Source organism: Physeter macrocephalus, chromosome 1 (assembly GCF_002837175.3).
Source record: "Physeter macrocephalus isolate SW-GA chromosome 1, ASM283717v5, whole genome shotgun sequence".
Taxonomy (NCBI): Eukaryota; Metazoa; Chordata; class Mammalia; order Artiodactyla; family Physeteridae; genus Physeter; species Physeter macrocephalus.
Genome location: NC_041214.2, coordinates 35,393,169 through 35,419,693, shown reverse-complemented (window position 1 = coordinate 35,419,693; position 26,525 = coordinate 35,393,169). Strand labels below are relative to the sequence as shown.

General features: G+C 37.9%; 2 protein-coding genes across 6 annotated transcripts in view; one reads left to right on the top strand and one right to left on the bottom strand.

Moving 5' to 3' along the window:
• The window catches only part of ACAD11 (acyl-CoA dehydrogenase family member 11), a 115,984-nt gene extending 105,353 nt beyond the window's left edge, over positions 1–10,631 (bottom strand). For all 5 annotated transcript variants that reach the window (XR_003679737.2, XM_024131892.3, XM_024131893.3 and 2 more), the window contains exons 1-2: positions 9,840–10,631; positions 3,018–3,117 (exon numbers count right to left, since the gene is read on the bottom strand). Coding sequence is in view for 4 of the 5 variants with exons in the window: in XM_024131892.3 (XP_023987660.1) it covers positions 3,018–3,117; positions 9,840–9,988 (249 nt within the window). In the remaining variant the exon portion in view is untranslated. The remainder of the gene's footprint in view (positions 1–3,017; positions 3,118–9,839) is intronic.
• Positions 10,618–26,525, top strand: part of UBA5 (ubiquitin like modifier activating enzyme 5) — a 28,452-nt gene continuing 12,544 nt past the window's right edge. The window contains exons 1-6 of the mRNA XM_024131895.3: positions 10,618–10,940; positions 16,456–16,501; positions 16,943–17,032; positions 20,605–20,714; positions 21,560–21,891; positions 23,991–24,060. Coding sequence (XP_023987663.1) covers positions 10,780–10,940; positions 16,456–16,501; positions 16,943–17,032; positions 20,605–20,714; positions 21,560–21,891; positions 23,991–24,060 — 809 coding nt within the window. The 5' untranslated portion in view covers positions 10,618–10,779. The remainder of the gene's footprint in view (positions 10,941–16,455; positions 16,502–16,942; positions 17,033–20,604; positions 20,715–21,559; positions 21,892–23,990; positions 24,061–26,525) is intronic.

Here is a 26,525-nt window from a genome sequence, read left to right as displayed (position 1 = left end):
GAATCAATGGACAAAGGATTAATCTCCAAAATATATAGACAGCTCATGTATCTCAGTATTAGACAAACAAACAACCCAATCCAACAATGGGCAGAAGACCTAAATAGACATTTCTCCAAAGAAGACATACAGATGGCCAAGAAGCACATGAAAAGCTGCTCAACATCACTAATTATTAGAGAAATGCAAATCAAAACTACAATGAGGTATCACCTCACACCAGTTAGAATGGGCATCATCAGAAAATCTACAAACAACAAATGCTGGAGAGGGTGTGAAGAAAAGGGAACCCTCTTGCACTGTTGGTGGGAATGTAAATTGACACAGCCACTATGGAGAACAGTATGGAGGTTCCTTAAAAAACTAAAAGTAGAATTACCATATGACCCAGCAATCCCACTACTGAGCATATACCTGGAGAAAACCATAATTCAAAAAGACACATGCACCCTAATGTTCATTGCTGTGGTATTTACAATAGCCAGGTCATGGAAACAACCTAAATGCCCATCGACGGACGAATGGATAAAGAAGATGTGGTACATATATGCAATGGAATATTACTCAGACATAAAAAGGAACGAAATTGGGTCATTTGTAGAGACGTGGATGAATCTGGAAACTGTCATACAGAGTGAAATAAGTCAGAAAGAGAAAAACAAATATTGTATATTAACGCATATATGTGGAACCTAGAAAAATGGTACAGATGACCCAGTTTGCAGGGCAGAAATAGAGACACAGATGTAGAGAACAAACGTATGGACACCAAGGGGGGAAAACAGCGGGTGGTGGTGGTGTGATGAATTGGGAGATTGGGATTGATATGTATACACTGACGTGTATAAAATGGATAACTAATAAGAACCTGCTGTATAAAACAATAAATAGGGCTTCCCTGGTGGCGCAGTGGTTGGGAGTCCGCCTGCCGATGCAGGGGACGCAGGTTCGTGCCCCGGTCCGGGAGGATCCCACGTGCCGCGGAGCGGCTGGGCCCATGGGCCGTGGCCGCTGGGCCTGCGCGTCCGGAGCCTGTGCTCCGCAATGGGAGAGGCCACAACAGTGAGAGGCCCACGTACCACAAAAAGGAAAAAAAAAAAAAAACAATAAATAAAATAAAATTCAAGAAAAAATAATTGCTTTAAAAAAATAAAGTAGTCTTAGTGTGATTATTACAATTATAAATTAGGCCAGCACTAAAAATTGATCATTTAATTAGGCTAAAAGGATAGGCACATGCATGGGGCTTATTCCTAACTCTGATAATATGAAGGTGACATTTCCTGACCACAATATTTCGCATGTATCATCATAAAAACATCCCTTTTTTTTCTTATCAGTTCCCTGCTTGCTGGCTCACTCTTGCTTTTGCTCCCCACCCCCCCAACCTCCCCAACTCCAGTTTCCCATGGGGGCTCTCTATTCTAACACTCTGGGCACAGTCAACTACAGAGTGCTGGGGAAGGCCAGTGGGTGCCGGTAGAAAGGAAATGCACCCACTCCTTCGGGAGGTCAATGGAGGAACTTGTTTCCAAGGCAGGGGTGTGGGGATCCTTCCTGGTACCCAGGGCTGCCGTGGAGCTCAAGATAACTACTGGGTAAGAAGGCAATGAGAAGCAAGCTGGTACTGAAGCAGGAGCCCAAATAAGACAGGAGAAGAAAAGTGTTTCCTTAACCAGGACAGATGTACAGGCTTATCACTCAGGACTCAGGGACACAGCTTACTGCAGAACTCTGATGCCAACTAATCTGCCTGTAAAGCCCACTTCCCCAGACTCAGGCAGTGGTGGCTGACCACTTCTAAGGAGAAGAAACCATGCAGCTCACTTTCACAACAGGGATAAAGCAGCTACTGCTGCAATAACTACAGCAGGGAAGTGACTAAACCCATAACCAAGGTGAGAGCAGCCAGTGGTACCGATGGCTATAGAAAGAAGTGTTTATAACCACCTGGTGCTGGGAAAGGGGGGTGGGGTGGAGTGGTGGAGGCTGGTCATAAAGTGGATGGCAGTGTGGGAACACTGATTTTTTCCAATGCAGATTTGGAAAAAATGAAGGAAGTTGAAACAAAAGTACTCCAGATCCTTGGGCTGAAAGCATTATGTTATGTTCTGATGTCTTCCAGACACCTACGTCGTTATCAAGAGGAGAAAACCCAGCTGTTTATTGGGGCATAAATCTCTCCCTACAAGTGGGGATTTTCCTTCAGCCATGCCGTGTTGAGGCTTAATAAAAGTTACCAAACTTCTTCTATCTTAAGCATCCAAGTCACTTCATTTTCTGGGAATATGATACGGGACCAAGAAGGTCAGAATCTGCATTTTCCATTACTGTGTTATTAAACCCACCCTTCAATGGCCCATCTCTAGTCAGCTAGGCCTGGGAAGCACCTGTTATACATGATTATAATAATATTCAAAATATGCATCATGCTTTTAATGTTCTCTTCTCTAAAAATCCATAGATAATATCTGTTTTTCTGAAAACAGAGTCAGTTTTCAACAAAAATCTTTTATAATTCTCACTGTCAATTTAGAGAATACTATAAAAATGATTATTTAAATATTTCTTTTTATCAGCAAAAGATCAGGGAATTGTCATATCAAATATATTAAAGTATTCAGTGAGTATATATTGTTATAAGATATAATAATGTGCTTTTTAAAACATAATTTAACCAAAGTACAAAATATCTATAAATGAGTAGCACTGAAAATATTTACTGGGTGACTGTATTTCTAGCTAATTGTATAGGAGGGAATCAAATCCATAAGAGGACTGGATATTGCTCAGGATTAACAGCCTAAACACAGCCTCAGATTTCAAACTCAAATCCTTAATAAAAACTAAAAGGGGGGGGGATACAATTCAAGTGAAATTTTCATCTAAGAAATAAAATGCATTTTCTATATTTAATAATTGTGAGATTATTTTTAAAAGGAATTTAAATTGTTTTGTGTGTATAAAATGCATTTATTAGTCAACAAGGAATTTATCATTGCATTTGTATACCATACCTTATGTGCTTTAGGAAGAAGTGACCCAGGTGGTTTTTTTCTGAGTACATATGCTTGAAAGCCCTTCTGGAGATAAAAGGTTGGATTGGACTGTCCTGATCTAGATAAGAGTAGAGAAAAGGTCAATAACAAAGATATATTTTTCCTTTCCCCCAAATGCTGCTGAAATTTCAAAAGAGAACACAAAATGAAAATGAACCCATTTCAATGCTGGAAAGCCAAGAGGGGTGCTATCAGCAGCTAAGAACATGAGCTTTTAGATGATATACAGCAGATGGTAAAACAGTGGCAGCTGGAGAATCTACAACCTACACAGGTAGAAGAGAAGACCACACTTCCTACCTGCAAATCATGAGTTTTATCAGAAGTGCCCCTAGAACAATGTCTAGATCTAAGCAAAGAAAGGCTGGGAGAAGAGATTGTAGGTGATCAGTCAGAAAATTAATTAAAGGATGGTGGAACAGCTGGATAGGTATTCCATCATTTGCCATTGGAGAGAGAACTCCAAGTACAGCTCTCTAAAGTGGGAATTCTGATAAGCAAGGTCCTAGAGTGGATATCTGGGCCAGGAAGTGTAACAGTGCCCCAGGTGACTCACAGACACCAGGGCACTGGCTTTCTCTGCCCTGTGAATAGAAATTCTCATGTGAACTAAGGAAATACAGCTACCAAAATTATTCGATCTATACCTTCATTTACACAGCTTTTAAATAATTCAACAGCATGAAAGAGATGGCTTAAACTAAAAAAAAAAAAAAACAGACGAATTAATCCCTGAGGTAACAGGTAATAGGGGAAAGTTAAAAACATTTTTTTTCTGAAGTTTCTCCCTAGGCCTCCAGCCTCCATCTGCAAAGAACAAGAGCAGTCCAGATTGAATGCAGCAGTACATCCAGTGTCTACTTCTAACTCTGATAAGCCAGACCCATCCTCCCCAGCAATCATCTTGGCACCATCTAATCCTGGGTGGGGGGTGCCTTTTAGCATAGGAAAGTGGAGATCATTGCCACAATGGTAAGGAAATGGGACCACTTCAAGCTGTGTTGTCTGTCTTGACATGGGACAATTTATTTGTGATGCTCCAAAGAGTCAAGTTGCAATGAACCTTACAAAGACATTTTTTAATGCCAAATGTCTGACTGGATGCATTTTTGATAATACAGTCATATATGAAGCACTGGCGTTTTATGATGGTAAATGACCCAGGTGAAATATAAAAGGAAAACTAAAAGTTTCTTATTGAAGATACAGCTGCCATATGATCTAGAAATTTCACTCCTAGGTATATATCCAAGAGAACTGTCACTCATTCTATGGGATACACCCTATACCTTATCAATAACAACAACTCAAGCATGCATTATTCTATTTTTTAAGCATTTCTATCTCTGATCATAATTTCCTTTCTTTTATTCCCACTAGTACCTCCATTTCAGTGCCATCTTAGGCACTACAACATTCAGGGCAAAAGAGGCTCCAGTAGGCAAGAACAGTCTATAAAAGAGCCATAGGTGCTGGCTACTGGAAGCAGAAGCCACCAAACCAGGGTGTGCATGGAAACAGTAAAAAGGAATGCAAGAGAATCTGGGCAAAGTATCAACAATATCTACTAAAATAACTACTCTTGCTTCAAATTCATGACTATGAACCTCAAAGTGAATGCTGACAGCAATCATAATATACTTCCTTGGCCTGTTCATTCTCCCATGCTCTTGGATGACTATTTCACAATTCCTCCTCTTTCTTCAAACCTCCAACACTTTTCCCACCATCTTCACTCTCAGCTGATTACCTAGTCTCCTATTTCATGGAGAAAATAAGAGCAATCTGGAGAGAACTTCCACAAGCTTACACTACCATATCTACTGCATAGAAGCACCTGTACCCATATACTCTTCTTCCCTAGAGTCTGTAGAAGAATGTCTACATTCCTATCTAAGGACAATCCCTTCTCTTGTGAATTAGATCCCATCCTACTCTTGTCTACTCAAGGACTTCATTCTAGCCCTCTCTCTTACACAAATTTTTCTGTCTGTTCTGGATCACTGCCATCAGCATATAAACACACTCCCCTTTTTTTTCTTAAAGATGTCTCTTGACCCCACTTCCCCCTCTACGTAAGACATTTATTTCTGCCTTTGTAGAAAAATTCAAGAGTTGTTTATATTCCTTGCTCCAATTCCTCTCCTCCTATTTTCTCTTGAACCCATTTCAATCAAGCTTTCATTCCTATCTTTCCACTGAAATTACTTTTTCAAGGTCACTAATACTGCTATGGTACCAGACCATGGTTCTCCCCATCTCTCCGGCCACTCCTTCTGAGACTCCTTTGTAGGTTCCACCTTAATTCTTCAACTTCTTATATTGGGATGCCTGGGAATAAGTTCATAGACCTTCTGTATCTTCATGTAGACTCATCATCTAGGTAAGATCTCATGGCTTTAAATACCCTCTCTATCTCAATGACTCCCAAATGTAAATGTCTAGTTTAGATCTCTGCCCTAACCTCTGGACCCATATATCTGCCTGCTTACTATACATATCCACTCCAAAAGGCATCTTGAAAGTTAACATTGCAAAACTGAGTTCCTGATGTTCCCCTTCCAGTCTGATTGTCTACAGTCATCTCTAATTCATTTCACGATAACTCCATCCTTCCAGTTGCCAAGACAAAAATGGAACACTATTTGTCTCCTTTTCTTTTTCTTTCATACTCCACATCTGATCAGTCAGTAAATTCTTCAGAATAAATCCAGAATATGAGCACTTTGCACCTATCCTACACTACTACCCTGGTCCATACCACTAATTGCTCTGTACTGGGTGCCTGCAATACACTCCAAACTGGTCTCTGTATTTGCCTCCTTCAGTCAACACAATAAGCAAAGAGATTCTGTTTATAAAGACAAATCACTTCCCTCCTCTGCCCCCAAATCCCTAATCTCTCACCATTTCGACTAACGTAAAGGCCAAAGCCCTTATAACAGCCAACAGAATTCCTGTTGCCCTTGCTTACACAACTCCAGGCACATTGGCTTGTAGTCTCTCCACCCACTGGAGAGCCTTTGAGCTTGCTGTTCCCTCTGTCTGGAATACTCTTTCCCCAGATAGCTACATGGCTCACATCCTCATCTCTCTTTGCTGAATGCCACCTTCTCACTGAGGCCTTTCTCCTCCCTCCTCCTAAACATTTCCTATGCTCCTTTGTTTCTCTCCATGACACACATCACTTTTTTCTACACTGTAATATTTAGAAAGTAATTTTATTTATCATCTCTCTTCTCCAAATAGAATGGAAGTTCCAAAAAGGCAAGATTTTTTTGTCTGTTATATCCCCAGTTGTTGGAGCAGTGCCAGGCACGTATTACGCACATAGCTGGAAATCATAAGTTTTGTTCTATCAAGTTATACAATGCCTTCATTATTGTTTAAATCTAAATATTTTTATTTCTAATGATTTTTTGCAAATTCTAAAAATAAATTTTGCATAGATTAAAAATATTTACAAAATTTGTAAATCATAAAGAATAACACAACAAACACCAGTGTTCTCACTACCCAGTTTAAGAAAGAAAAAAGTTACTGTATCTCTGAAGCTCTGTGTTCCTCCCTTCATTTTTTTATTTTTTATTTTTTGGCTGTGCCGTGCTGCTTGAGGGATCTTAGTTCCCCCACCAGGGAGGGACCCTGGGCCACCGCAGTGAAAGCGCTGAGTCCTAACCACTGGACCACCAGGGAATTCCCTGTCCCTTCAGAGTAACTACTGTCTTGATTTTTAAATATATCATTCCCTTGAAGTTTATCTCCTTAAACAATATACTGCCTATTTGTCCAGTTTTTGTTTTTTTTTGTCCAGTTTTTGATTGTGTTGTTGTGTATAGCTGCAGCTGAATCATGTTCACTGCTGTATGGTGTTCCATCACGTGAATATACTACAATTTATTCATCCATTCGATAATTGATGAACATCGTGTTTTATTCCTGTATTTTTGCTATTACAAACAGTGCAATGAACATTTTTGTAGATTATCTCCTGATACCCTGGTACAAAAATTCCTCAGGATTATAAAACTAGGAATAGAACTGCTTTGTCATGGGGCTTTGTCTTCCCATCTTCATCTTAACAAGACTGTGCCAAATTGTTTTCCAAGGTAGTTATACTAATTCACACCCTCACCAATAGTGGATGAGTCCCTGTTGTCTCATATCCTGCTTGATATTGTCAGATTTTAAAAAAAAGTGAATATGACGGTGTGAAATAGTATCTTGTCATTTTAATTTGCATTTCCCCAATTATTACAGTGTAATGAGGTTGAGTATCTTCAAGTCTTTTGCCCATTCTTCTGTTGGGCTATTGTAGTTCTTTATATGTTCTGGATATTAATCTTTTATCCATTATATACACTGAAAATATTTTCTTTTGTTCTTTCACTTTAAGAATTCTTTCACTAAAAATTTATCAATCATTTCTTTCATGGTTTGTGCTTTTGTCTTTCTAAAGATTTTATTCTCTACTCCAAAGTCATAAAGATCTTCTCCTATATGTCTTCCAAATGTTTATAGTTTTGCCTTTATCATTCAAGTCTGTAGTCCACCTGGAACTGTGTGAGGTAGAGTAAGGGACAGGTCTGCTTCCATTTTTTTCATACAGATAATAATTATTGCTGTATAATTTACTGAAAAATCTTTTCTCCCTCCAACCCCACACACATTGATTCTCTGTGCCAGCACTGTCATATGTCAAAGTTCTATAAACATGTGGGTCTTTTTGTGGACTCTATTTTATTGATCTGTTTGTCTATCTCTGTGCTAATAATATGCCATCTTAATTCAAATTTCCCAATTTGTTCTTCTTTAGGAGTGTTTTTGCTTATTCTTAGCCCTTTGCTCTTGTACATAAAATTTAGGAGTAATTTTTCAAGTTCGGGAAAAAATTAAGATTTTGATCATCTTTGCACTGAATCTATAGGTCAGTTGGGAAAAAAGAGAAACGTACAACTCTGAATTCTCCTATTCGTGAACATGGCATCTCTTAATTTATTTAGTTCTTTTTAAGGTCCTAATACAGTTTTATAATTTCCTTTACAAAGGTCTTGCACATACTTTATTTGATTAATATTTGAGAAATTTATATTTCTGTTGCTCTTATTAATTTTATCTTTCTGAAAATTATAATTTTACATTTTTGTTGCCAAAGTCAAGAAATGCAATTGATTTTTGCATACTGAACTTTGATAAACTCCATTATTTTCTGTAGATTATTGGCTCTTTAAATCTGTATTTCAATTAGTTTCTAAAATGTATTTATTAGCTATCTTGTCTTGATTTCTAAACTTTTGGCATTTATATTCTGAATTTTTGTTTTTAAGAATGACGCTTTAGAATTTCTGAAACTTCCTTTGTGGCCTAACATGTCTTCAATTTTCATAAACTTTTTCATGTGTCTTGGAAATAAATGTGTATTCTCTGTGGAGATAGTTCCACACATATATACTATTTACGCCACAACTAATTCCATTTATCAAGCACAATTCTGGTTGATTTAACATTCAACTTAATTCAGAATTAACTCTCAGTTAGATAATTCTCCAACAACTCTAGGAGAGAAATATTACTATCCCCATTTTGCCAAAGGAGGATTCAATGCTCAAAAGAGTTAAATAACTTGTTCAGATTCCCATAGCAAATTTGAACTTTGAGCTGTTAGTTTATAACAAAAGGCTTCTAGGCTAGAAACCTCAGCCATATTTTATTCCACCTTCTCCTTCATCCTACAATATCTATTGTGACATGGTGCCTTTTATTTTTATTTTTTGTTGTTGTTTTTAATTTGGCAGCGGCACCGCATGGCCCCGGGCAGTGAAAGCGCGAGTCCTAACCACTGGACCTCCAGGGAATTCCCACAGGGTGCCTTTTAATTCCACACCCCCAAACCCTCTCTGATCCATCTCCTTTCCACTATTTTTAATTTCTCTGAAATCAGTAGTCAAGGAATATAAATGTCAGTGATAAATGCCACTGGTATACAGTTCTGTTACAGTGTTAAGCCATTTCACCTGTATTACTTCATTTAATTATCAGGATCACGCAGAACAGGCAGATATTTATTACAGATTATGAAACTAGTTCTCAGAGAGTTCATGTACCATACTATTTAAATTCCCAGTCAGTAAGTGGCACGTCTAGTTTTCTGGAAGCCAGGACTGCTTCTATAGCTCTGTTTATCAAAATACTATTTTTAGAATAAAGTCTATTTGAAAATTATTTTCTATTATACAACATCAGACTAGAGCCAGATTCACGGTGGGGAACAGTGCTCTCAGAACGGTCATCCAGGTCTATACCCCTACTTCAGAAAGAACTAAAGCCCAAAGTGGTGCTGTGATTTATTAAATGGAAGATCTAGGATAAGAATTCGGATCCCCCAACTGGTACCATTAACTTAGCCTTCAAGAATATGCCAATGTGAACGGAATTACATCCGCTTCTCAGAAAAAAAGGTTATAGGACAAACGTTGGGCGAAGGCCTCTTTATATCCCACAGACCTTCCAACCTTAATTGCCTCAGTGAATACAGCTGTTAACAAAGATTCCTTCTTGTAGTTGGAATCGTGAATGTTATCGTGCTTCCATCACTGCCCTTGAATTGGAAATACTCAGAATGTAATGCAAGGGACCGGTGACGGCAGCTCTCGCCTGCAGAATGCGTCATTGCGGAAAAAGAAACAGGATGGGGGAAACTGGGAACCCACCCAAGGCCAGATGAAGAAAAACACAAGGCACAGATCTGTTTTTGCTGGCGGAGAAGGCTGGCGTCGATACCTGTATTGGGCAACGGTCATCTTGGCCTCGGGCTCGGCCCCAAAGCCGGGCAAGTACTGGTGTAGGTAGGCCTCCAGAGACCTGAAGTCGAACTTGTGCTGGGGCAGCACTTCGGCCGTCTCGGGCTCGCGGGAGGCACCGGTCTCCATGATCAGTGCTGCCACCTCAGACCACAGAGTCAGAGAAACCTCAAGTCTCCAAAGCTCGGTTACCTCTGGCAGGGGAGTGCAGCTCCACAGCCTAGGGCGAGTCCGAGACGCCCGCGCGGAGGCGGGCCCGCGGCTCCAGCCAATCACCACCACCCCCCCCACAGGTGCCGCTGCTGGGCAGCACTGGCCCAGGACTTGGGCTGTGTCAGGAAATGCCAGAAGGGCCTCTTGTGTTCGGATTTAAAATTTTCAGTCAGCCTCAGAGTTGGAGGCCTCAATTCTAAAGAAAGTAAAACCACTTTAGTCACTACGGGTAAATACGAATGCCGAAGCCTCCTCCGCCTCCAAATTTAATGCACCGGCAGGCGGAAGACCTATAGGGTCCGGTTCAGAAAAGGGCCCGTCAGGACCTTGAGCCCAGGAATAAAAGATCCTGGGGATTCTCCTGGCCGCCCGGTTGGAAAGGCAACATCGCAGGCCGCCGGCTCTGGACACTGATGACCCGGGCCCTGCTTCGGTCCGGGCGAAGAGGGAAACTGAAAGGGCTGGTTTTTCCTTGAGGGGGAACGATGACTGCAACGCACCGGAAGCGGCGCTCTGAGAGGCCCGCGGGAGCGGCGGAGACGGTCAGTCCGTGAGGCGCTGGGAGGGCTTTCTCAGGGTTGTGGGCTAGGAAGGCCGCCGCAAGGTGCTTCCTCACATATCCCTCGCGGGCCCAGCAGGCCAACAGCGTGGGGCGGCGGCGACGTCGACGGCCGGGGCTGGGAGCGCTGGCGGCCGGGGTCCCAGCCATGGCCGAGTCTGTGGAGCGGCTGCAGCAGCGGGTCGAGGAGCTGGAGCGGGAACTGGCCCAGGAGAGAAGTCGCCGGGCCCTGGGGGGCGGCGATGGAGGAGGCGGTCGGGCCCGCATCGAAAAGATGAGCCCCGAGGTGGTGGATTCCAACCCCTACAGGTGACCTGCGTGGCGGGTCGGGGCGGGGAGAGGGGCGAGGTTACCGTCTCCAGGTGGTCAGGAGTGAGGCCCTCCCCGCTGCTGTCCAGCTCACACGGCCTCGCACCTCCCGTTTCTTGTTCTGGGGTCCTGTTCCCAAACGGGCAAGACCAAGTCTTAGTACTGGTGAAACGTGTTCTTCCTCTTTTTAAAAAACCCAACTGAATCAGCCATATGGTGCTGCTCCTGTGCTTGCTGAGGACAACGTATCCAGTTAACTACCGCCCCTGCCTCTGTTAGTCTTCCTCGCTCTGCGTAAAACTGAGAGTAAAAACTTTCAGAAGACACCCGCTAAGAATAAACTTGGGAGCTTCATAAAGTCTTCTCAGTGTTTCTTAAATTGGGGGCATGGTGGAGAGAGCTGGATTAGCTCTAAAACCATTGGACTTCCCCAGGCCTGTCTGCTCCTCTTCTTTCTTCTTTTCCTAAGATTTGTTAATTCATTGGGCGTGCACTGTCACTTTTCCTCTTCACCACAACCCTAGCAGATTGCTACTATTATTTTATCCCCATTTTATAAGTGAGAAAAATGAGACTTAGAGAGCTGCTGTGACCTGTCGCAGGTCATAGAGCTAACAGTAGCTAAAAAGGCCTGGACTGGTATTAGGTTTGTCTTACTCCAAAGTTCGCATGGAACTGTCTCCCCAGTAAAAATAATTAAGCCATTAAGTAGTGTGGCTAAAAACTGGATAGTTTTAGAGTAGGTGAAACAGGAAAGATATTATCGTTGCTCTTTCTCATCAAAGAGCAGGAGAGTTTGGATTTTAAAGAAGGGTTTTATTTATGACATATAAAGCCTCAGTGGAAGTCTTAGGGTGCATTTTTGTTTTTTTTTTACAACCTAAAATGCAGACCAGTATTTAGGCACAAAGATGTTAATTACAATTTTATTTGTAATAGAAAAACCTGACCAAAATTATAATTGTTCCATAATTACAAAAGAGTTCATTTTAACCCAAATTAAGTGAAATCATGCCAGATTCTTGCTTTTCTCTCATTTATCTTACTACGTTTAAAAAATTTTTTTTTCTTTTCAGTTTTGAGATATAATTGACAGGGTGCATGTATTTTACGTGACACATATGAAGGGTTAACCATCCAAAATTTTTAGAGGTTGAATAAGCATGAATTGACATCTCTAATTAGAATGAGTGGAAACTATTCCATTTGGCATTCTTAAACATTTTTCAGTTTTACAAATGAAAATTTTGAATTATTCCCTCCAAGAAAAGCAAAGGAATGTGGATCATATATTTATTTTTAAAAATAAATTTGTTTATTTATTTATGGCTGCGTTGGGTCTTTGTTGCTGTGCGCGGGCTTTCTCTAGTTGAGCGGGGACTACTCTTCGTTGCAGTGCGCGCGCTTCTTATTGCTGTGATGGCTTCTCTTGTTGTGGAGCACAAGCTCTAGGTGTGTGGGCTTCAGTAGTTGTGGCACGTGGGCCTCAGTTGTGGCTCGCGGGCTTTAGAGCGCAGGCTCAGTAGTTGTGGTGCATGGGCTTAGTTGCTCTGTGGCATGTGGGATCTTCCCGGACCAGGGCTCGAACCCATGTCCCCTGCATTGGCAGGTGGATTCTTAACCACTGCGTCACTAGGGAAGTCCGATCATATATTTAGAATCATCTTTCAGACATCATTTTAATGTGAGATGATTCCTTGACATTGTAATGACCACAAACCTAACATTCAGAACTCAAACTTAAACATTTAGTATTTTCTATATTATTTGCACCATTTGTCTTTATTAAAACTGCAACTTAGGAGGTGGCAGTTGTCACCCAAAGCTCTGCACTAGTACATGGAAATTTGATAAAGGTCAGCCTTAAGTTTTTGAATTGTTGTTCATTCAGCAGATATTTAGTGAGCACCTTTTCATCTCCAGCCATCCTGGATAATGTTATCTACCACTTATTATTATGCATAGACACTGGGAATACAAAGTAGACATGGTCATTTCCCTCCAGAGGTTACCAGATGAGTGTGAGATAGATAGAAAAGTAAATATGGGATTGCAATATGAGTGATAAGAAATATGATAAAGTATTGATACATGGTTATCAGAAAAAATATAGGAGAGGGATTTGTAGGTCTCCTACATCATTTTAATTGCATCAAGTGATACAATAGAAAAATAATATAAAGCCCCTGACCCTCAAAGACCTTTTGCTTTAGTTTGGGAGATTCAGTGGTTGTAGAATAATGATCAACACGAGTAACTGTAAAATTGTGTGGTCTGTAATATAATTAGAAGCATGTTGACTAAATGAAGAGGTGAGCAGAGGCTTTGAAATTAGAAAACCTGGTTTTAAATACTGGCTCAAAAACCCAGCTCTGAATAATTGTTTGCCATTTAGCTAATCTTGGGCAAGTTAATTAACCTGAATCTTTTCCCCCATTCATAAAAGGAGGTTGCATTCTTCTCAGCATTATATATAAAGATTAAAGAGAGCATCAAGGTAAAGATGGCAGATTGATCACAGGCATATATTATCACTGTCTACCCAATCCCACTAAAATGAAAGTAAAGGAGTTTTTAAAAAGGAATAAACCTCCAGTGAAAAAAGAGGGTTTCTATAAGTAATTGGGGGATGGGTGAGTCCCTGTACTTAAAAGATTATAGTGAGACAGTTTTAGAATCTAGAAAAGGGATGGATGACTGATAACTGATTTAAAGGATCCAAAGAAATTGACTCTAAAGGCTGCAACCCAGTTTATACCACAGAATTCCCCAAAAGCTCAAGAATAGGCATAGTATTTCTAGAAGGGCTTAAGGTAGGGCTAAGAAAGATATGGCTGAAAATCTGGTGAAGAAACAACCCAGGTTCACTACTTCACTTTGGGTAGCTGGGCAAATGCCTCTTCTCTATCAGGACAGAAGACTAGAGATTTACTCATTGGAGAATAAAATAGAGGTTTATATTAATAATTGAAGCAAGTCTTCATACCTGAAGAAAGGGGATTAACTAAATGTTTACATATTGAATGCTAGGACTCCCAACCTTGTTCTTCCATTTAACACCCCCAAACTTACAGGCATAAAGACTTTTCAGGCTGGAAGTTGAAAGATTATTCTCTAGGGAATCTGAGAGCACCAAGAAGAGAGACTGAAAGACACTGACATTATAGGTTTCTCAACTAAACAACCCAGCCAGATCACCCTACAGTGAAGGCCAAAGTCAAACAAGCAATGCCCACATCCTTGCCTTTATTAGTGTCTGGCTCTTAAATATGAGCAGAATAAAGGATGAGAGATGCTCCTAATGTGAAAGAAGGAAAATAAAATTAGTTACTTGAATAGACTATATAAGGGGAACACAACCCAAATATTATTATTAGTATCTTCAGAAAGGAAAGATGTTGTATAAATAGGACAAGTTACTACAAAAAGAAATCATTCAGATAATTGAAAAGAATTCTTGCAAATGGAGAATGATAAGAAAAGTGAAAATCTCAATAGAAGATTTGGAAAATAATGTTGAAAGAAATCCAGAGAACAGAGCAGAAAACTAATATGGTGGACAATAGGAGAAAGAAATTAAGAGTAGAGGACTAGTCCAAGAGGTCCAACTTCCAAATAATAGATGTTTCAGAAAGTCCAGGAAAAACAAACCAACCAAACAAGGACATCATCACATTATTCAAGGAACTTTCCCAGAACTGAAAAAACATGTTTCCTATTTGAGAGTCCAACAAGTACTCAGCACTATTGAGGAGAATAGATTCACTCTAAGGGACATCATGAGATTTCAGAAGCTAGAAGACACCTTAGAAATTTTGAAGGAAAATGTTTCTAACATTTTCTTTAGAATAACATTTTCTATAGAATTCTATACCAAGTTAAACTATCGATTAAGTGTGCGTGTGTATGTGTGTGTGTGTGTTTGTAGCTGTAGCTTTCAACGATTATATACCCTTCAATTTGTCATTTTTATAATACATTTCTAAAAATAGAATTTTGATAAAACATTTTTAAGAAGTTTGGTAAATAACATTTTCAGACATACACGTTCTCAAAATTTACCTTCCTTGTACCCTTTACAAAGCTATGAGAAGATGTTCTTCCAACCATAGCAAGAGAATAAATTAAGAAATAATCTACAGCAGAGGCTCTCAAACTTCAGTGTGCATCACAATTACTTGGGGAGCTTGTTAAAACACAGATTGTTTAGGCCCCACATCCAAAGTTTGATTTGCTTGGTGATTATAGGGTGGGGACTCAAGAAATGATATTTCTAGCAAATTCCATAGGCCACTGATCAATAGGCCACACTTTAGAACCATTGAGCTCTAAGGTACCAGAAGCAGGAGATTAATACAGGATGAAGAAATGAAGAGATTTGTAATATGATGAAGGGAGAACGCAGGATGGGAGCTGTATGTGCAGTAAATGTGCACATGGGGACATGTCAGAAGATTCCAGTATATCTTTAAGAAGAAATTGCTAGAACACCTCATGTATATGACTGTATCTAGAGAAATTTTAGACAACTGGGGTTGAATTTGTGAAAATACATATAATAGTAAACATAAGAACAAATACAATTATTAACTTCAAGGGTGGGGATCATACAGGAAGGGGTAAATTCTAATATACTACATTGTCCAGTTGTGAACAGTATTAACATCTAACCAAAATGACCATATAACAATATCAAGAGGCTGGTGAGATGGGAAATATTTGTGTTTAATGATAAAGAGTGAAATCTTCAGATAGTACCTAAACCTGAAAATCAAGAAATAACAATGTTAGCATGTTATTTAGAGATATCCTGGTAACAGAGTTAAAAATGAGTGAGGAGAGGAAAATGGGGGGTGCAGGCCAGAACACTGCTGAGCTTCCTAACAAGCCTAATAGAACTGTTTGACTCTTAAAGTGTCAACTAATGGGGATTGTATGTATATGTGTATAGTTTTAAAGTATATGTATTTAAAAAAACCTAAAATACTGAAGAAGATAACAGACTAGCAGTAACTAGGTAAATACCTCTTAGAGTCCTTGGTATAAGAGGTGCTTACTGAAAGTAGACATTATCCATCGTGGGCAGAGGCAACAAGTGAATAGAATTCCAGCCATGAGATTATTCTGATGTTAAACATTAAACATTAAGTCTGAGTTAAACATTAAATATTTACATATACTAATAAGCATGGGAAAATGTTGAAATTTCACTTTGACCCATTTTCTGGAAACAACATTTGAGTCAATAGGTCTCAATCTTGACTGCACGTTAGAATGTATGAGGAACTTTTAAAAAATCTTGTTGCACAGGCTACATCTTGGAGGGAGGGTATTCAGGCGTCAGTGCTGAAGTGATTTAGTTTCATCTGGTAAAAATTAGCTGAAAGATTGCTCTCTCTCTCACACTCACTGTTTCTTCTCTCACAGTTTATTTTCGGTGATGATGTATGTTTACCTATATCACTATTAATTAAAAGATTGTAAGCCTTAAAATATTTCTTTCCTTTGTTTTAAGCCGCCTGATGGCATTGAAACGAATGGGAATTGTAAGTGACTATGAGGTAAGATAAACCCAAGTTTTTGAAGATGATTTCAGTAAATGAAAATAACTTTCGATGACATTTCCGATGAAGAATTATTTTATTTATTTATTTATGGCTGCATTGGGTCTTTGTTGCTGCGCGCAGGCTTTCTCTAGTTGCGGCGAGTGGGGGCTACTCTTTGTTGCGGTGTGCAGGCTTCTCACTGCGGTGGCTTCTCTTGTTGCAGAGCACGGGCTCTAGGTGTGCGGGCTTCAGTAGTTGTGGCTCGCGGGCTCTAGAGCGCAGGCTCAGTAGTTGTGGCGCACGGGCTTAGTTGCTCCACGGCATGTGGGATCTTCCCGGACCAGGGCTTGAACCCGTGTCCCCTGTGTTGGCAGGCAGATTCTTAACCACTGTGCCACCAGGGAAGCCCCGATGAAGAATTATTAACCAACACATATATAATTTTGCATTTTACAGAAAATCCGTACCTTTGCTGTAGCAATAGTAGGTGTTGGTGGAGTTGGCAGTGTGACTGCTGAAATGCTGACAAGATGTGGCATTGGTAAGGTAAAAACATCTCTCTTTGTCTATCATTTAGGGAACCCAGTCACTTCTGGAGTAAATCAGGTACAAGTTAGAATTTTTTTTCTCCTTACTAATGGCTTATTGATTTGTGGTGTATTTATTTATTTAATTTTTTTCTATCCCAGGTTTTTTTTTTTTTTTTTTTTTTTTAAATTGGGGTATAGTTGCTTTACAATGTTGTGTTAGTTTCTGGTGTCAACGAAGTGAATCAGTATATGTATACATATATCCCCTCCCTCTTGCATCTCCCTCCCACCCCCTTACCCCTCATCCCCCCACATCCCACCCATCTAGGTCACCACAGAGCACCGAGCTGAGCTCCCAGTGCTATACAGCAGGTTCCTACTAGCAGTTTTCCACATGGTAGTGTATATAGGTCAATCCCAATCTCCCTATTCATCCCACCTCCCTAACCGCCCCCCGCCGCCGCGTCCGCATGTCTGTTCTCTATGTCTGTGTCTCTAATTCCTTGCCTGCAAATAGGTTCATCTGTACCATTTTTCTAGATGCCACATATATGCGTTAATATACGATATTTGTTTTTCTCTTTCTTACTTCACTCTGTATGACAGACTCTAGGTCCATGATTTGTGGTGTATTTATTCAGGTTGTTTTTTCTACCCCAGTGGGTGGGGTTAAGACATAAACCTACCCCAAAGAAAGCTAATATTACTACTAATTAAACAAGGACTACCGGAACTTTTTTTTTGGATTTAAGTGTTTTAGACATACAAGTTTAGGAAAGAAGGCCGTTAAATTGATAAAGTGTGTAGTGAAACACTGAAACATCCAAAAAAAATTTTTTAAACACAGTTTTTATACAAGACAAACTAGAAAGCATGTACCTTTCTTACTCTTGAATTTGAAATGGTGAATGCTCCAGATTTTTTTTAACCCGTACATTTCTTTTTTTTTTCTTTTTTCTAAATTTTTTTTTTTTTTGGCTGTACTGCGTGGCTTGCAGGATCTTAGTTCCCCGACCAGGGATTGAACATCCGGGGCCATGGCAGTGAAAGCACTGAGTCCTAACCACTGGACTGCCAGGGAAGTCCCATACTTTTTTCTAAAATTGGTTTGATTGGGTAAGAAGGAGAAGTTAACTTTGTACCAGAAATCAGCCTACCAATCTTAGATTTATAAAGTCAGAGTCCATGATGTTAGATAGATAGTGGTTGAATACATAAGTTTTCCACAATTGTATATCATTTTGCTAAACTTTGTGGAAAAATGTTTGCTTTATCAATGCTTTTTAATATGTTGGTCCACTCCATGCCCCAAATTCTTAAAAGAAAGTGGTTTCAAAGTTGGCACTTATTTATCAATATAGAAAAGACAACACCAAAATACTAAAAATGTTTAACATTTTAAAGCCTTTCAAGAAGTTTATAAAAGCTAGCCAGTAATTGCTTATACCTGACATACATGCCTTGGCTGATTGATCAAGGGTGGTAGAGATCATGGAGATTTGCTGGTCGCAGGTTTGAGTGTGCACTAGAATCACTTGGAAGGCTTATTAAAACACAGATTGCTGGACTCTACCCCAGTGGTTTTGATTCTATAGGTTTCAGGTAGACCTAAGAATGCATTTCTAACAGGTTCCCAGGTGGTTCTGATGATGTTGTTCCAGAGACTATGCTTTAAGAACAGCATCACCTGGGAGCTTGTTATAAAGGAAGATTCCCAGGCCCCACCTAAGACATGCTGAATCAGAATCTATATTTTAACAAGAACTCCAGGTGATTCGTAGGCATATTAAAGTTGAGGAGGTACTCCAGTATTTCTAACAAGCTTCAGGTGATGCTGACGGGGTTATCCCAGGCCACATTTTGAGTAGCAAGGGTCTAGAACAGTTAGCAAATATTGCTGTAATTAGAATCACCTTGGATGTTTGAAAAAATTCTTATGTTCAGACTGCCCCACATAATAGGTTAATCAGAACCTCTGGGGATGAGGCCTACACATTTGTATTTTTAAAAAACAGTGGTTCCATTGTAAACTCAAGTTTGTAAGCTAAGGATCTACATAGGTAAGTTTCAGAACTCTTTCTTCAATATGTAAAACAGAGAAACAAGAAGCTGTTTCATGGGGTTAAGTAGGGAAGAAGAGGATTGGAGATCCAGAGCCCACTTCTTATCCCTGAAAGTTCTGGAATTCCTGGGGCACACTGAATCACCAGATCTAGATCAACTGCCTTATTTTACAGATGAGGATACAGTCCTAAACAGTGAAAGTGACTTACCCAGAAGCAGAGCTAATAAGTGACACGGTTACTACTCACACCTCCTGTCCCCAAATTTAGGATTTCCTACTACTTACTCATAAACCAGCTATGAGGCTGAAACTCAACTTTAAAACTTGGCCTGACCTAATAAATATTGTTGACTGAGCTTAAATAAACCAAATTTTGGAGACTCTAGGTAGGGTTAGAAAGTTTCATAGAGAGTATAAGTGATATCTTTTCTAGCAAGATACTGAGAGTTACCTACGTGTTGTTTTTATGGGCTGGGTAAACTTTTTTTAGTTTCTGTATTGAGAAGAAGAAAATCCCATTTTTGTTTTTATTGTTAGATTTAGGATGCTGAGAATTATATTACAAAGTCACAGAATTTTAGATACAGAAGGAGGGACTTCGGGAACTGTATATCATTTTTACACTGCTTTGAATTATTCCATAGGTCTAGAGGCTCAGTTTTTTGTTTTTTGGTTTTTTTTGGTTCTTTTTTCCTTCACTTTGGATAAATTGCATTGCTCTGCTTTCAAGTTCATTGATCCTCTTTTTCTCTTGCAACGTCTAATCTACTCTTAGTCTCATCCAATAAAAATTTAATTTTAGATAATTTTAAAAAAAAAGGGACTTTGGATATACTTGGGGTCAACCTGTTCTTACTGATAAGAAATGGACCTTTCAGCCATTTTAAAGTTGTGTGAGTGTGTTTGACAAATGCTGTCATGCCTAAATATATAGCAGGAAACAACAATTAACTGATTGGTTAATAATTCTGTTTGGAATAATGTTTTAGCCATGGCATGAGTATATATAGTGCCTTATTCATGAAAGGAATTGTGTTATACTATGGTTTTAAGTTACAGCATTTGTTTTTATCTTATTTAAAAATTTCATTTATCTAATGGGTTCTTGGTTTTTAGCCAAACATTGGAATGAAGTAGGATTTTGTCACAGTTTGTAAAAATTGCAATGAAATGGAATGAACATTAATTTTTGAGCTAATCATTTAGAGAGGCAGTACAGCGTTGTGTTTAGTGTACAGGTGCTGGATTGAGAATGCCTGAATTTGAATCCCATTTTTACTACATATTAGCTGAGTGGCTTTTGGGCATGTACCCTAGTTGTCTTATTTCTAAAACGAGGATAAGAGTACCTATATATTGTATGGTCACTAAATGAGTTAATATATGGCACCTAGTATTTCAGAATTAGTTAATATTATTACTGTCAAACAGTTAAACCCATCAGGTGGAAAGCTGACTAGTTTGTTATTTTCAGTTTGTTTTTTGGTACGTTTTTCATCAGAATACCACTATTTTCATTTTAGTTGCTACTCTTTGACTATGACAAGGTGGAACTGGCCAATATGAATAGACTTTTCTTCCAACCTCATCAAGCAGGATTAAGTAAAGTTCAAGCAGCAGAACATACTTTGAGGTAAATGGAATAGCAGTTGAAGGCAGTGAAATTGGTGAAATCTTCCTGTGTGTATTTGGTATGAGTTAAACTAACATATAAATGCACCTGAATTTTCCTTTATAAAAATGCAGGTTTCACTTATACAAAAAGAACTTTCTTACCTCTTTGATCTGGGTTGGCAGCCTCTTTTTTGATAGTAAATATTTTGTGCTTTGAGGGCCATATGGTTTCTGTCAAAACTGCTCAACTATGCAGTTGTAGTAGCTGTAGGCAATATATCAATAAAAGTGAATGAGCACGACTGCTCCAATAAAACTTTATTTATGGACTCTGAAATTTAAATTTCATATAAAATTTCACATCATGAAATATTGTTCTTTTGACTTTTTTCTTTTCTTGCAACCATTTAAAAATGTAGAAACTATTCTTAGCTTGCAGAATTTACAAAAAAAAAAAAGGTGGCAGAGGGTGGTAGTCAGATTTGGCCCAAGAGCCAGAGTTTGCCAACCCTTACTCTAGGACGTTTCTTTCTGGTCCTAAACATATTTGCACTGAATTGGATAAGAAACAAAGAAGCTCTTCTGTCAGGCTGAACTATAGCTAACAGAGGTAATAAAGGCTTAATTCCCAGCACATAGATTGTGGTAATATTTTTGTAATCCTTCTGACAGTCTACATGTTTTGAACCTGGTCCTTGAAGTGGGACAAAAGAGGTAGAAGAGGACTTTGGATTTTCTTTGAACAGCTTGAATTCCATTTCTCTAATGTCTTTTAAATGATTTTTAGCTCTTTTAGTTCTTTATCTTGCTTTCTCTTACTGTTTTACTAGTAGTTTTTATAATCATTCCGTTTTTCCCTCTTAGGAACATTAATCCTGATGTTCTTTTTGAAGTACACAACTACAATATAACCACAGTAGAAAACTTTGAACATTTCATGAATAGAATAAGTAATGGATTAGAAGAAGGAAAACCTGTTGACCTAGTTCTTAGCTGTGTGGACAATTTTGAAGCTCGAAGGACAATAAATACAGCTTGTCATGAGCTTGGACAAACATGGATGGAGTCTGGGGTCAGTGAAAATGCAGTTTCAGGGCATATACAGCTCATAATTCCTGGAGAATCTGCTTGTTTTGCGTGTGCTCCACCGCTTGGAGTTGCTGCAAATATTGATGAGAAGACTCTGAAACGAGAAGGTGTTTGTGCAGCCAGTCTTCCTACCACTATGGGAGTTGTTGCTGGGATCTTGGTACAAAAATGTGTTAAAGTTTCTGTTAAATTTTGGTACTGTTAGTTTTTACCTTGGATACAATGCAATGCAGGATTTTTTCCCTACTATGTCCATGAAGCCAAATCCTCAGTGTGATGACGGAAATTGTAGGAAGACTTTGAACATTTCATGAATAGAATAAGGTAAAATTTTATTTATGAATATTTTGCACAATGGCCAGCTCATTTTAAGTATTATTAGAAAATCTGTCAATGATTAATTAATTCACTGAGTTGGTAGGTTGATATATATTTTGTTTTTAAAATAGTTTTAAAAGTTTTTGTGTAATTTTTGTGTATTGGGAGCTCAGTAAAAAGCATATATTGTCCAAAAAACTATAGTAACAACAAAATAAAAAACAAATCTAAAAAAGCCTGTTATTATGATATAACAAGGGGTCCTCAATTATAAGTTCTGTGTTATAGATTATACTTCTATCTGAAAGTGGTTTTCTGCAGACTAACACCATTGAAATATTCAATTGTATTCAGTTAACTTTATTACATTTACATTTGTAGTGAAACATGAGGAAAAGTCTGTGAAAGCTGATAGGGAAATGGTAACTTTTGTGAACAGATTTTATACTTCTCGCACCCTTGTACATCTTGTATAAGAAATACTATAATATCATTGATATTATGTTCGTAATAGTGAATACTCAATGTATACTGGGTCTTTAATATTAAATGCTATGTTATAATTATACTCAAACATTTACTGAAAGACTAAATGTATTGACTGAACAAATAAAGTCTAATTAGAGTGTATTTTGTGTCCTGATTTTTTCCAAATAAAATTAATTTTCTTTGCCTAGTAATGGTGGATTAGAAGAAGGAAAACCTGTTGACCTAGTTCTTAGCTGTGTGGACAATTTTGAAGCTCGAATGACAATAAATACAGTGAGTATTCCTATTGTATAATGTGTTACATTCATGGACTTATCTATTTTCCTATATATTCTGTCAGTATATATTCCGCATTCTGAAAATAGTTCTGCATTTAAATCCTTTGATAATGTGTTTTGTTTTTAATGTTTTCTCATCCTGTTTTTGAAATTTATTCTAATGTGACCTGTCTAGCTTTGTTGGTATGGCATATATTTCAGTATCCTACTCTCTCTTATGCCAATAGAGCAAACTAAAACAGGTAATTCTGATGTACAATTTTTAAACTGAATGAATATCTTATAATACTGTCTTATTCTTGGTCGGCATTGGTTTTTACTTTTGTTGATTTATTTTAAGTAAATGTATAAATGTGTATAAATTGCCCACACACGTGATTGCTCAAAAATAAAGCTGAATTCTTTTTCTTTTGAATTACTGTGTTTTCAACTTTGCAAATGACATTTTGCATTTTTTTGTTGCTGAAATTATTTTAGAAAGATGAAGTTTTACATTAATCTCATAAGAAATCCAATAAACTATGGTTCAATTTAATTAGATATTTATATTGACTGCTTACCTGAATGCTGTCAGTTTCTTTTTTAAGGAGAGTGGCGATTGCTAAAGAATTCCATTATTTACAACTTTCTTCTTTGTTTCTGAAAATTAATTTTTAAAAACCCTTTGTAATTCATATAGTTAAACTCCAGTTTTTCATGAAAAGAACTTACGGTAAATTACTTCTTGCTTTTTTATGTTCTTTCTTGTGTTTTCACCTATTTCCATTAAGGCTTGTAATGAGCTTGGACAAACATGGATGGAGTCTGGGGTCAGTGAAAATGCAGTTTCAGGGCATATACAGCTCATAATTCCTGGAGAATCTGCTTGTTTTGCGGTATGCATGATTCATTTTGGGTTATTATTTTTCACTGTTAAGTACTGGAGTTCCTAGGGGCATTGAAAATGTTTAAAATTCGAAGAAAAACCAAACTTGGAATGAATGTGATGGAATATTATTTGGAATATCTTACACTTTTTTCCCTTTCTTTTGAAATATATTTTCTTTTATTCTTTTTCATGTAGTGTGCTCCACCGCTTGTAGTTGCTGCAAATATTGATGAGAAGACTCTGAAACGAGAAGGTGTTTGTGCAGCCAGTCTTCCTACCACTATGGGAGTGGTTGCTGGGATCTTGGTACAAAATGTGTTAAAGTGAGTGAAGGATAATTTTTCTGAATAGTCTTGTTTGCTTTTGACAAACATTTCAAATATTGGAATGACTAGCTAAGTATTTAATTTTTTTTTTTAATTTAGTTTTAAATGTATTTAATTTGTTTTTTTAATTTAGTTTTAAATACACATATTTTAAAATTCTATATATGTATAACATGTGTATACTTTTATATATAAATATACTTAATTTAAATATATATTAATATTACATATATCAACACACACATATTTGTGTTACTCTCCATTTGGCATAGTTCTTGTTAAATGGTACAGTGGTACTGGTATATTTATTTATGAAGCATTAACCAAATGATTTAAATTTCTGCACATCTGGCCAAAGGTGGAAGACCCATAAACACACTCGCTTCCACTATCTTGGTTTAACATTTCCAAAAATAATATGAATGTGATTAAACATTAACTAGGGTAATATCTCTGCTATCTGTAAACAGATACCCAGCAACCATACCATCTAAACTATAACTAATAAAGACAAATGTTTCTTTGAAGCTAAAATTAATGTCATAGAGTTTTTGAACCAACTCATACTTTATGAAAAGCAGAACTGCTTTAGTTGTGCCTTAACTCAGGCCATTTTTTTTTCCTCACTTTACAATGTTAATAAGCTTAGTTATGTTTCTTAAGCTTCCAATATAATAAGAACAAATTGCAACATGATACAGGGAGGCACTCTAATATCATTTATCAGCCATCAGCAAAGAAATACCAGCATACATAAGAACTCTCAAGGCAACTGTCTAGGGCTGTTTCAGATGAGACAAATAGCCTGTCAAATTTCAGTAGGTGTTAATCTAAACACAACATTTTACAGTATGTTATGAAGAAGGGAAAAAAAAATCATGGCTACAAAGTGTTCTCTTACCATTGTGTCATATCTAGCCAGCCAGTCCACTATTGATGGACATTTAGGCTACTTACAGATTTTTTTACTATTATTAACAGTGCTGCAAAAAGCATCTTGCATATATCTTTGTAGAGTAGATTTTTCTACAGTGTGAATTTTTAGAAGTGGAATTTTAATTTCTAAGTTTATGCAATACTTATTTTGATAAATATTACTAAATTTCTCCTTCAAAAGGATGGTACATTTCCATGACAGTGTGGGAGTACCTGGTTTGTCCACACCTTTGGTAACATTGGGTATCATCAAACTTTTTTTTTTTGAAGTATAGTTAATTTACAATGTTGTGTTAGTTTCAAGTGTACAGCAAAGTGATATATATTCTTTTTCAGATTCTTTTCCATTATCGGTTATTACAAGATACTGAGTATAGTTCCCTGTGCTATACATTAGGTCCTTGTTGTTAACCTATTTTATATACAGCAGTGTGTATATCCCAAACTCCTAACTTATCCTCCTCCCTCCTTGCCCCACTCCCACTATCCCCTTTGTTTTCTATGTCTTGAGTCTGTTTATGTTTTGTAAATAAGTTCATTTGTATCAATTTTTTAGATTCCACATATAAGTGATATCATATGATATTTGTCTTTCTCTGTCTGACTTACTTTACTTAGTCCGATAATCTCTAGGTCCATCCATGTTGCTGCAAATGGCATTATTTCATTCTTTTTTATGGCTGAGTAATATTCCATTGTATATATATACCACATCTTTATCCATTCATCTGTTGATGGACAAGGTTGCTTCCATGTCTTGGCTGTTGTAAATAGTGCTACTGTGAACATTGGGGTGCATGTATCTTTTTGAATTAGAGTTTTCTCTGGATAGATGCCCAGGAGTTGGATTGCTGCATCATATGATAACTCTATTTTTAGTTTTTTAAAGAACTTCTGTTCTGCATAGTGGCTGCACCAATATACATTCTCACCAACAGTGTAGGAGGGGTCCTTTTTCTCCACACCCTCTCCAGCATTTATTGTTTGTAGACTTTTTGATGAAGGCCATTCTGACCAATGTGATGTGATACCTCATTGTAGTTTTGATTTGCATTTCTCTAATGATTAATGATATTGAGTATTTTTTCATGTGCCTATTGGCCATATGCATGTCTTCTTTGGAGAAATCTCTGTTGAGGTCTTCTGCCCATTTTTTGATTGGGTTGTTTGTTTTTTTGATATTGAGCTATATGAGCTGTTTGTGTATTTGGAAATTAATCCCCTGTTGGTAGCATTGTTTGCAAATATTTTCTCCCAGTCCGTAGGTTGTTTTTAAATTTTTTTAATGGTTTCCTTCACTGTGCAAAAGCTTTTAAGTTTAATTAGGTCCCATTTGTTTATTTTTGTTTTTATTTCCATCACTCTAGGAGACAGATCCAAAAAAATATTGCTGTGATTCATGTCAGAGTATTCTGCCTATGTTTTCCTCTAGGAGATTTATAGTATCCGATCTTACATTGAGGTCTTTAATCCATTTTGAGTTTATTTTTGTTATTGTTTCATTTTTGGCTGCGTTGTGCAGCTTG